This window comes from Danaus plexippus, chromosome 2 (assembly GCF_018135715.1).
Source record: "Danaus plexippus chromosome 2, MEX_DaPlex, whole genome shotgun sequence".
NCBI lineage: Eukaryota > Metazoa > Arthropoda > Insecta > Lepidoptera > Nymphalidae > Danaus > Danaus plexippus.
Window position 1 is genome coordinate 2,117,330 of NC_083537.1, and position 13,325 is coordinate 2,130,654.

The following is a 13,325-nucleotide window of genomic DNA, read 5'->3' on the forward strand; positions in this document are numbered from 1 at the left end:
ATACCCTAGCATAAAGTATTTTCAAACTGAATGCTGACTGTATCAAGTATTTCTTTCACAAATCGTTTACAGCCAATAGTATTAACGTAATCATTTGTATTTCTCTGCATCGTATGTACAAACATGTGATAAGTATTGTTATTGAAGACTGAATGTATTCAAATCTATTCCTACCCGTGTAGATGGATCTCGACGTCGGTACAATGTTACGCCAAAGACAATGGCGGCATGTGTCATAATAAGGCGGAAAAAACTGTTTTTTTCTTTTAATACACATGAGCATTAATTTTATTCGTTTTATTTATAAGATTTTTGATATGAATTCTTTTTTTTAATATATTTAAGACCCAGTTTCACCAAGCTCTGTTTGTTAAATCTAAACGAGGTATTTACTACTGAATCTTCAAAAATATAATTGTCTGTCAACATATTTACGTGCCACGATGAAAAAATGTCACTTTATTTGACCGGCTACCAAATTATTTGTTCTTGTTATAAGACGGCCAAACTGAGGTAGTGTTTAAGACATGTTTGCTGCCATGAGCCGCTTCATCCCTTCAACGTATATATCCCTCGATCCGTCACTTGTTAGCTAATGCGAGCAAATTTTATATATCGTTGATTGCATAGTTTTGGCATACAAAGAGCTTTCTTTTCAGTTTACTAGGTGTAACCTGTCAAAATCATGTTGTCAATTTATGGTCATACATTGTGTACAAATTATAAGTGATGAAAAGAATACATCATTTGCAATGTTATAGAAAAGCCGGGGGTAAAATTTTTCATCATATGAAAAAGAAATTTTAAATCACTTTATTAATAAGTACGGTTAAATTATCGACAACGTCGAAACATATGCTGTTACTATGGCTACAAAAAATCAGAGGTGGTATTGGACATTTATAATATTAATATTTTGTTAAGATATTAACAGACATCAGTGCCCGGTGGGAAGCTCGATACATCTAACAGTCCATCAAACGCCATAAGACGTTATTTATTTAATATTGATTGGTGAAACTAGATCTAAAGCATTTAATTATACTGTATTATAGATTTTTTTTAATTAAGCAAGATATGACTGTCACAAATTAGACGTTAACTAAACTTTTTTAAACTTCGACGATAATATTCTTTAAGTATTTAATTTCACGATTTAAAAAAGTCCTAAATGCACTGACAAGATGTCACAAGTCACAGACTAAAAACATATCGATTATTAGTCCTCGAACTTTAAACAAATACTATTTCGTATCGATACTTTTTAAAGAAATACCTCCGAGATTTCCTTTTACTTATAATTTCTGTTTTCTATAAGAAAAATAACAACAATTTCATGTTATATTGAAGCAAGAATCATCAACAAAAATGATTGATTACCTACACCCGCATCAAGTAATAAGTGAATGAAGTACCGGTTCGTGAAATAACTTTTTGTATTATAAGATATATACGTTTAAAACTTTTAATGAATTATGATTATATGAATTCGTATTATAATTTTATAGTTATATTATACAAATATTTTTATTATGAACTATTATAATTCGGACTTAATATCAAATAAATGAACTAGACAGCACGTCGCTTTGAATCCGCTTTTGGTTTAAAATCTTAAAGGTCATCGGGTGTCGTACCTTAAATTTTTTTGTTATGTAATATTGACTTTACGTATATCCTTGTATTTTTATGTAAATGACCACATTAAACTATAAATAACGTAAAACTACCTATTTTTTATTCGTATTCTTTAACTAAAAACTTCGTATTCATTTTTTTTTAATATAAAATTAACATCTAGAGGAGAATATCCTTTTAGTTATAGCTAAATAATTATTATAATCGTTGGCTGAATAAACAAAATATTTTACTACATAACTGAAAAAAAAAAAAACAGAGTTTTTTAAGCCATTACCACACAAACAAGTTTTCGTCATTGTATATGACCAAACAACAACTTTTATACACATTACAAACAACTATATGATGGTTTGGCGTATGAAGTATGGACAAACTTTCCAAAATTTCAATACAAGTGTTGTATTTTAAATCATTAACCCGGATAACTGGTAGCAGTCGCGGGCGCGGAACCGCGCACCATCAATATTTATGAGAGGAATGCGCGTAAAAAATACATCCGCAATATTTCGACTTAAGAACGCTCGAACAGTTTAAAACTTTATTATTTGACAATAATTTTTATGTTAAAATCTTCGACGATTATTATTGTACTGTTGTATTGTGACAAAAAATATGTACATAGAAAAATTTTAAAAATTAAAAGTTTTCATCGGGTAATTGCTAGCAGTCTTCTATATTATTCTCTAAATCTGATGACACCTTTAAGAATTTACTCACCCAACAACCTTTTATAACTAACAATTAATTCCACAAACTGAAAAAGGTAATATAGCTTCACTGACTCACTTTTAATTATATTTCGATTAACATAAATAGTTGTTGTTTATTCCGTTCAAAGGGACTTTACAATACAAATATGATTAAATACTATATTTCCATGTAATTATTATTCCGTGCGTAATATCATGATAGATAATTATTTTTTCTCAATAATTCTCCACTTCCGGCTTTGACTGATTCGGAATTCAAATGAAGAATGACAACTATTAAAATGTAACGAAATTAAATGTCATGTCAACGGTACGTCAGTTTTTACAATATTTACACAGCGAATTCTCATAGTACGGTAGTATCACGTGCTACGTGAATTTAACGGCCTTGTATCACTGATCCGGTCTAACATACCGGCTTTAATTCACGTATGCAATTGATTTCAATCACATGCAGTCATTAGTTTATGCCGAGGTCATTTTTAAATTGACACAGCTTTGATGTGTCAGATATCGACAAGCTAACAGTAAATGATATATGGGCAGATTTAAATCGTTCATTGTGCGACAGTACGGTTATTAAAAAAAAAAAACATTGTATTAAGCGCGCTACCAACCTTACAATATTAACCTTAACAATAACTTGCTTACCTTAGTATATAAGCGTAATTCGGACAACTAAGTATTTACCCAAATATCAAATCGATATTCTGATGGCATTGCCATTAAAGTTGTTATTTGGCGGTCTAGGATTTTCCAGTCGTGGGATTTCCCGTGAAAGCGCATGAACGTTCAGTTTCAAAGATAAATATATGACAAGTGAACATAAGTAGAAATAAAAAGGGATTGAAAATAACTGGAACAATAATGGTTATTTAAAATTTAAATTCTAACGGATAGGTTTATGGCCTGTTTCGTTGATTAAACTAAATGTTATGAGCGAGGATTTCGGTCTAGACTCTAGCGGAATGTACGAATAAAAGGAACTTAAAATAACATCGCCTGATAAGAAAACATTTCGAAATATTGACCCCCCGCAGATAACACTTCGCGGGCCTTTACTTTTCACACAGAACATTTGACATTCTATACATTTTGAATCACATATACTAGGATAATGGGAATAATTTTCACTTATACATAGCGAATAATATAAAATATACATGTAGGCAGATTGTTCAGGTTTTGATGAATGGCTAGTATGAAAAATATCGTCACAGTAATCTAATGGAGAATAGAAAATACTGAGAAACGATTTAAAATTCTCAGAGATTTTGCCCCAGTACTACGTATCCATTAGAGTTCGTCACGATTATTTTTTCTATCTTTTTCTTAGACATTCCCACGACGAGAGAATGATAATTGGCGGGAAAAAATATGATTGCCGAGTAAAAAAAAAACTGTTATTGCAACTGAAACAAAGAGTGACATATCAGAAGTCGGGCTAGAAAATCTCTCGATACTTTTTAAACTCAGAAAGGTGAAGGTCACGGAATGACGTTTTATTTTTTTCTTGAGATAGTTACGAAACAAGGTGTGTCTAGATTCCTAAATCGAAGGCTGCATCCGGGCCACCGCAGGGATCGAGTTACAGTTGGGGCGTGCGAATGTCAAGGAACCCTGGGCTACGTCACGCGGCCGCGGACGCGCTCGCTCAGTCGCAGCCGACATGTCTGCGCGTGCGCCCGCCAGCGCCAGTGTGTTCGTGATCACCACGACCGCGCTCGCCGCCGCCGCCGCCGCATTACTACCACGTAAGTCACACCTTAGCACCACACTCACATCACAAACTTCGATCGTCTCTTGTAATATGACGATAATCAAAATTACATAATGCACCATAAAAGAACTTGTGAAAACCTTAACGTGGACGGCATTGATATTTAATTATTAAAAATCCGTCGTTAAAAATAGGATGTATATTTTTTTTATCTTGTAAATTATTGGGAAATAAACACAGAATTAGGAAATGTAATATTAAAGGAACTATTATTCCGCAGACGGAAATGACATCGTGTGTATTAAGGATGGTCTCAGAGCGGACTACTCGACGGAGTGCCAGGAGTATGTGCGCTGTTCGGACGGAGTAGTGAAACAGCGTTACGCTTGCGGACCGGGACGTCTGTTTAGTGAAATAGCCGGGGCTTGCGTGTTGCGTCGACGATACTCCTGTACCCGTAAGGTATGCGCTCCCGGAGACACGTTCGCCTATGCTACACCGGCAACTGCCTGCCGTCACTATTACCGCTGTGAGAACGGAACGGCCATCGACCACGCCTGCCCACCGGGATCCTGGTTCGACTTAGCGAGGCAGGCCTGTTCCCGGGGGGCCGGGACTTGCTACGAACCCGTCTGTGCTGGATTACCGGATGGCGTGTTCCCGGACACCTCTCACGAATGTCGAAGAAAACTGCGATGCCAGGGTGCGGAACTGCGTGCCGTCAGCTCGTGTGTGGGACCGTGTTCAGACACCTGTCCTCCGCCACGATCTGCAGCTGTTCCTCTACCGGCAGGAGACGCAGACTTCTGTTCAGATGAAACTTGTTCTTCATTTTGCCAACAAAAAGCGAACGGAGCTTACGCAGATCGATCGACCGGATGCCGTGAGTACTTCGTGTGTGAATCGCGGCGAGTCATACGGCGAGGAGTCTGCGAACCTGGGCTATTGTTTTCCGGAAGCGGATGTGAACCAGCAGCTCAAAGCTATTGCCCGCCACCTGCCCGAAGTCCTTGCTTTAATAGACCGAACGGCCGATACAGGGACTGGATTGATTGTTCGTCTTGGTACGAATGCTACCGTGAAAGAGTAACCGCTCGAGGCACGTGCGAAGCCAACTTTGTGTTTGACGGTTTCGGCTGCGTTCCGAAAGGGGATTTTTTCTGTGAAGGACCCGCAATGGCTTCAGAATGCGAGGGTATGCCTAGTGGGACATATCAGGACCTGGGATCGAACTGTACCAAATACTACCACTGCGAGGGTTCGTTACGTACGATTCTATCCTGTCCGGAAGGCCAGATTTTTGATGGAGCAAGATGCTCCTCAGAATCTCAGTCTTTGTGCCCGAGTCTAGAACCAGATTCCTGCTACGGCCGCTCAGACGGCCGTTACCGTTCCTCTGACACGGGTTGTCGCGGTTTCTATTCATGTATCAATGGACAGAAGGCGGTGTACGCCTGTCCAGTGGGCAAGGCGTTCGACGGTGACACGTGCGTCTCGTTTCACCCTTCAGTGTGTCCACGCGACGACTACTCATGTTCCACTCTCTCGGATGGATATCACGCAGAACTGGAGTCTAACTGCCGCAGGTATTACAATTATTTATATGTCAGATTGTTCTATATATATTCAAAATAACAAAAATTCTTAATATCTCACGGTGTTTATATTGGTTACAGATACTTCTACTGCGAGGGCGGCGACCGATTAGCGACAAGGTCCTGCCTCGGCGGGAAGATATTCGACGGTCACACGTGCGTCGAACCCTCACAGCACACCTGCGGGGCTCCGAGGAGGAGTACCTATGAGAACGGCGGCAAGACCTGCGAATCCGAAGGGTTCTTCGTGCAGTTGGGCACTGAGTGTAAAAAGTACTATTTCTGTTTGACCGGCATAAGAACGAGCCTGTCCTGTTCGGCGAGACAGCTGTTCAATGGGCAAGTCTGCGTCCCCGAAGAACAGTACACCTGTCCAGGCTGAGGAAATGAATGTTTGCTCTGAATTAACACTCATGCCGGTGTAACGGCGACCTGCGAGAGAGGAGACTCCGGAGAATACGACGTACCTGACACAAAGGCTGACACCCCGTGACATTGACGTATATTAATTTATTACAATTTCCGTAACACGAATCATCTGTTAGTTTTTAGTTAATCATTTATTTGCATAAAAACATTTAAGCGACATATACATCTAGTAATTACACAGTGACTTTTATCATACAGTGTTATTTTACAAACACAAATAAGCTCTGTGAATAAAAAATATACGATATAATAACCTTACATCCGGACCTTCAAGAAATAAACATCCAGCCATATCACGAGCCGGCGCAAACAACATTAGCACATGTAATTTTTCATATAAATAACAAAACAGAACCAGCCAAGACTGATCACATACAAAATAGTGTTCATATAGTATTTAATAAAAAATATCTAGACTTAATATACAATAAGTTTCTAGTTATAAACAGATGTTAATATATATAAACATATATATAGTTCTTTTATTGGATACCTTTGATTGGTTACAGTGACATTGGCATAAAGCCTGAAGTACATTCAATGACATATAGATTTTTTTATTCGATCAAATAAGGCTATGTTCAGGACATCGAAGTGTTTTCTCAATTTTAAAATAACTCTATCGATATAATAACGTATAACGTAGACATAAACTCGCCTTACAGTTACAATCATGTCGCTATAAATTAATACTAAATTAGCTTCCGGGTCCGCGATTTGGAATATATTTTTTGTGTCTTTAATTAACCAGTTGGTCCGTAGCGGATATTAATTTAAATATACATAACACCGAATTTTATCTGTGTATCTGATTTAAATTGATAATAAATACGTGTGTTTTTATACAGGACAGAATTATATAGAAGCTGCTATAAGTATGATAATTTTAAAATATTTCTCGTATAATACATGTGACGACAAAATAAGAAGCTTTCGTAGAAATGAATACTTATAGTTTTGACCTATAATTCATTGTTCATTCCTAATAATTTATAATGAGACGTCGAATCCTTATTCAGTTAGTCTTTAAATGAGACCATATAATTTTTTTTTTGGTCTCGGACGTGTCACCGACACAACAAATGGCGCGCATGAACACATTAACATATATATTTTTAACTACAACATATACATTCAATATTGTTAATACTATACAGGGTGTGTGAATAAGAGTTAGCATTCACCACACCCTGTATACAACAACCACTTCACATATAAAACGGATATCAGACATCAATTAAATCTCTTTCGAACGTCTAGTCTACACCAGCCGAGTGACGAGAGATTCAGTCTTAATATAACCAGATAAAGTACAATTTCGTTCGACCACTAACAATTTCTTCTAAAGGTTTCCATACATATGGTATTTGATTAACAGATTAATTGATAGAAATGCAAAGAAAAATAATCTATAACATTTATATATAGAGCTGAAGTCACACGTTCGTACATAAGCAAACAATGAAACTTAGACACAAAATATATTGACTAATATTTATGATAAAATTTTAAACTTAAAAAATAAATTACTTTATATATCTATCTATAGTGATGCCTCTGTCCCTTATGACGTTCGTTGGAATCGGTTTTGATGAGCGAATCTCGACTTTACACACCATGTCGTAAGGTCGTTATTGATCACTGGTGCCGGCCTTCGGCGTTGGAGCGAGCAGAACGCTTATATCCCACACCTGCACAGATGCAATACGATTTTAAAGTACATAGATTATAAATTTCTATAATTAAATTAAAACTAAATGAAACTAGTATTATTCGGATTTACTACGCGGACTTTATTATTTAAAAACTAGGCAGACGAGATTTGTCTCGTGACCTCGTCTGCCCGTGATCACGGTTGCTGCAAAGTAACCGAAACGTCGGGATTATGTAGTTTTTTTAAATAATAAAATCCGCGTAGTAAATCCGAATAATACTAGTTTCATTTAAATGAATACTCGCGAAAATCTTAGATCTCATTAAATTAAAACTGTCAAGATAATTCGATAATTTAATTATTATCTGTCTCTATTTTAATATTAATAAAGAGTTTTTAGGTATCTATAAACAATCTTAAAGAAATGAATAAAGAAAAATTTTCCTTGATTCAAACATACAAAATTCTCCATACAATGATTAATTATTATAAATACAAAAGTAACTCTGTAACAGTTACAATGACGGAGGTTAAGCCATATAACGGACTGTATATAGTTTTAGGTATTACAGAACATCCAGGCAGGCGGAGCCGGAGTAAAAGCTAATACATATATCATAAGAATTTCTATATAATTGTAGAGTTGAAGAACAGGAATATTCTACCACGACTTTACTTTCTAAAATTACTCCTTGTAATTAGTAGTGAGGAGTAGCCTCTATTCTTACCTTGAGGACCCTGTCTTTCCCTGCGGTACACATGAGGGAGGTCGCCTCGTCCACGAACAGGGACGTGACCGCGTGCTTCATATCGTGGAACGAGGCGAGCGACTCGCGCCTGAGACAAAAACTTTTTGGATCATTTACATTACAAATAATATTTTTTTCGACGTTACCTCCTATATTAATATTAATAAGAAACTGTATGCAATTCTTATTAATAAGAAAAATTAAGGGCTCCCTAAAAAAAAATAACCTTGTTTACATTCTTTATACGGTTCCGTTGGCCTTAGCGTATTTGACATTATATAACCCAAGGCTATTTTAAGATTACTTCTGAGCTCAAAAACAATCGTTTACATATAATTTTTATTTAATTTTCTCATGTCTGTGCAAAAACGCTCGTTTAAATAAAAGCCCGTGTATACATACGGTTCATGCCGCAGCGTGTCGTAGCAGGCGGTGCAGACTCGCTGCGGGAACTCGAACCCCATGACCGGCAGCGGGAGGCGGTGAGGGGAGCACGACCCACACACGGCCGCGCCGCACCAACGACAGTGATGCTGCCTCAGACCTGGGCAAACCAGATAATATAGAGTTAGCAGAAGAAAGTTAATATAGATTGCCATTTAAGACTATGAAGTCTGAGACCAATGTAGCTTGGACCGTAGTTAGGAATTTCATACATAGTATCGGAAGATCCCTTTACACTGGTCAATCTCCAGACTGTTCTAGAAATATGCTTGTATACAAAGTACATATAGCATTTAAATAGCTAGCCCTGGATACAATAAATACAGTGGTATACTATAAACCAACATGACTATCATTAATCGACAGGTACAACATTGAATACTTTCAATATGCTTATTATATGCTTCAGTACCAAGCTGTTTCTTCTCCATCATAGCTCTGACGTTCCATATGAAGGGCGCGCGGCACAGCTGGCAGAGGTCCGAGTCCAGCCAGGCGGGGGTCTCTCTACGCTGGACGGACATCTCCCACACTCCTAGGGCGCCGTCCTCGCCGCACGACACCAGGCGCTGACAACCGCCCACATACCACAGACCCGTCACTTTGTTACTGCGAAATACGTGACAATTTTTACACTAAATATATAAGATTATGAATGGAAAGTAACTATTAATTGAAATCTTTTTGAACCAAAGCTTAATTAAAGACAATAATGAAGTTAATTTTCCAAAAGATACTTTGGTCTAGAATTATAGGACCTCCTTTTTTGAAGCGTGTAATTCTTTTAAAAAAAAGATAAAATAATGTTCATGTAAAATGAGGTTACAGTATTTTAATAATTTAATGTAAAGCAACCCTGAGAAAGTCACAACATTAATTATATCAACCTTATATTTTAAATAATTTTAGTGATATTGTAAGAAATTTGAATGTCCAAGTGATTCAATGTTAAGTACATTATTATATAACAATAAAAACATCGATAGTCTTTTTTAAATTGTTACACAATAACATGTAAAAAAAAGTAAAAAGAATGACTCGTTATTTTGTCTGGGAGCGATTAGTGTTTGTTACCTGTGACCTTGAAGCTCGTAGGCCGTTCCTTTCTGGCCTCCGATGTCCCATACAATGATGGTCTGATCAAAAGAACCACTGAAGAGAAGCTGCGGCAGGGGGGCCCAGTTCAAAACGCGGACGGAGCTAGAAATATGTCAATACACAGTTCACAAAACTTTAAAAATATAAGTGTCGTTTAAGCATTATTATATACTTTTGCATTTTTCACCGATTAATTGACAAGGCCAACAACTTTATGAAAAAAAAAAACATTCTCAAGGTCATATAGATAGCGTCATAAACTTTTTAAAATAAACGCACTCACCCGGTGTGCCCTTTGAGCGTGGTGACTAATGTGGCGCCGTTGTTATCTAATTTCAACATTGTTATTTGGCCGCTGTAATCGCCGACGAACGCGTACTTCGATTGGGAATCGAACCTAATTACGTTCAGGAAATCGCATTACATGACAAATGAGCACGTTCACTTTGAAATTTATTACGTTCATGAAAAAGTTTGTATATATTTTCTGGTTATAGTTCCATGGAATAATATATGTGTGGCCAGGAACAAAAATAATGTATATAATAATAATAAGTACTTGTTAGGTTTCCTTAGAACGACATAAATAAGTTTGAAACCCTACTAACACATACGAACATTATTAAAATAAACATACACACTGTGAATTAAAAACTACCTTTATATAATAAAACTGTTCAACCTCCACCTTTTTTGATGGTGACTGACACTGTTTGTATTGTTAGCTATCATTAATTATACACATCTCGACTCACATGCTATATATAGAACTTGCCGTACATACATACTTTAATTATTAAAAGCCAAATATGAAACAGACTTCCCAATATTACAGAATGTAATAGCTAACAAATTTGAGATTTTGTTAGTGATGAAATAATTTATTATAACAAATTGTCCAGAGGAAGTTACTAGAGGCGAAACTTCTTAGCATTCAATGGATTTTCTGTGCGGGTGCTGGGAGAGGAACCTTAAAAGTTCCTGGGACTTGCGACCCAGGTATAGATTTAAGGGGCCCCATTTAAGGTTAAACGTTCATATACATATGACAATACATCAGATAGGGTTGAGTATTATGATGCCACAAAAAGGATACTGTAAAGCTGTACACCAAGCTTCAAATGAGTAACCACCGATCCTTCGGCCGGTCTCACTGCAATGATACGAGAACATTTTGTCCCGACTCACTGACAGAACCCATTCGCAGCTCAAGGAGAACACCACCGCTGTTACACGTGCCGTATGAGCTAGATATTCACGAGTCTGAAGATAGAAAATAAAATAATCATTCATATTTTAGTATTAAAACTAATTTACATATTATATATATATATTTTTTTATTTTTGTCCGCCTGTCTGATATGGCTTATCTATTATAACATTCGATTGTGGAGTAACATAAGCTACAGTAAATTTAAAAATTTAGTTAATATAAAAAAAAAAAAATCTTTGTGGATAGAGTAGTGGACACAATTGGTCTTAAATACAGTACACAAAGTACATTCCATGTTTAAAACACATATGGTATAATGGCAACAACCCTATCAATTACTTTTTCCCTCACATACCGAAAACTGGTTTGTGACGTGGGAACAGTGTAATAACAGATAAGAAAAAATATTAAATTATGTTAAGCATGTAAGAAGGTTTAATCTACTATAACATAATATATATACTCTTGAAAAAGGAATGAATAAACTTTTTTAAATTAAAAAAAAAACAGTATTGTTTTGTAATTGTCATTTAACAGTTTAATTGAAATGTGTAGCACTTATTCAAGTACTTGTACACCAGAAATGCCTTACATCATGTTGGAAGAGCTGATACTCTTACAGAGGACTTATATTAACCAAATATAGTTATGAACCAATGCAAGGAAACTGGCCAATAAATGATAAAATATATTGAAATTGGTTGATCTGATATATGGCTATGTTGTAAATTACTAAGTCGTTTAATAGTTATCTACTCCAGAATGTTTAAGCAAAGACAATATAGAATAATATTAATGATATTAGTTATAATTTTCACAATATAGCTGTAGTATTTGGCATTTTTGTATCATAACTACATATTATGCCAAAAATTACATTATTTTCACAGGTCCCAATAATTTTATGGATGAAATAACACTATTAATTGAAGATATAACTTACACTGCATTACAAGGTACTCACAGGATTTATTCTATTGCAATCCGATGCTAATGTAAATTCTGATATAGTGCCGTTTTCTTGTCCAATAAATAACTGACGGGTTTCAGGAGTGTAAAACATGGATGTGCATCCTGAAGGCATGTATTGACAGATGCTGGGCCAGTACTGACCTGAATCCCTCTTAAGCCACACTCTCACTGTCCTAAAACCATATAATATTTTATTTATTTGCACTTGAAACCCGTAGAACAGAAAAAAAACATATTTCAGTTTCAAAAGTGAAATCTTCACATATTTAAAATTGTTTTGCAATATTGACGAAATCGAATCAATGAAAAGAAGGAGATAACGTATTTTAATAAAATAATTAAAGGTGATCTTTGAAAATCTTAATCTATCCTTACTTATCATCACAAACGCTTATAACTCCATCTTCTCCAGGAATCACAACTGCAGCATTAACATCATCAGTACACCCTTCCAATTTGCTTAATAGAGCTGGTTTTTTCGTGGTAGAAAACCTATCATTAGGTGTTCTAGGAGCAGGCTTTATTTCAGCAGCCATATTTTCAGATTATTTAGCAAATAAACACTTATTCGTCACTTCTTTTCGAGTATGAAAAAGAAAACGTCATAATAATTTTGACTTTTAAATTTGACGTTCCGGTTTATGATTTTTTTTTTTATTGAATTGTCTTGGATTCGAAAACCAAAGACTTTATTTTGATTATTGCATTATAATTTTTTTTACTAAATACGACAGAGTAACAGAACACTTACAAAAATAATAATTAATTTTAATAATGTAATTTCTTATTAATTTAATATATACCAGTATCGTTATTATTTTCAACAAAATCTTATAAAACAGCTTTCAACTTTCGATACCTTTTCTCGAAAGTTATATTAGAAAGAAATATTTATACTGTTCTTCATAGTTTTGAGATTTAATAATGATTTAGTAAAAATGTTAAGACGGATTTTTAGATACTATAAACTAAATAATTTAATTTATTAAAATTATTATTCTTATTTTTCTTTTACTCTACGATTTTTTAATGTTAGTATATTTGGAATTTTGACCTTTCTTTGACATTGCCTGATGGAGTTATTACAAAAATAAGGATGT

The 13,325-nt window shown here is 35.5% G+C and overlaps 2 protein-coding genes across 2 annotated transcripts; one reads left to right on the forward strand and one right to left on the reverse strand.

Moving 5' to 3' along the window:
- Window positions 1-3,257: 3,257 nt before the first annotated feature.
- On the forward strand, window positions 3,258-7,501 carry LOC116779804 (peritrophin-48-like). Its single transcript, XM_032674260.2, has 3 exons — window positions 3,258-4,105; window positions 4,352-5,657; window positions 5,748-7,501. The coding sequence occupies exons 1-3, from the start codon at window positions 4,021-4,023 to the stop codon at window positions 6,046-6,048; spliced, it is 1,692 nt and encodes a 563-aa protein (XP_032530151.2). The 5' UTR covers window positions 3,258-4,020; the 3' UTR covers window positions 6,049-7,501.
- On the reverse strand, window positions 6,208-12,848 carry LOC116779789 (WD repeat and FYVE domain-containing protein 2). The gene is made up of 9 exons (XM_032674230.2): window positions 12,601-12,848; window positions 12,218-12,398; window positions 11,137-11,303; window positions 10,324-10,437; window positions 10,017-10,142; window positions 9,355-9,551; window positions 8,901-9,042; window positions 8,478-8,586; window positions 6,208-7,786 (listed from the first exon to the last, which is right to left on the reverse strand). Exons 1-9 carry the CDS (start codon window positions 12,759-12,761, stop codon window positions 7,727-7,729), a joined length of 1,257 nt encoding a protein of 418 aa, XP_032530121.1. The 5' UTR covers window positions 12,762-12,848; the 3' UTR covers window positions 6,208-7,726.
- Window positions 12,849-13,325: the final 477 nt, after the last annotated feature.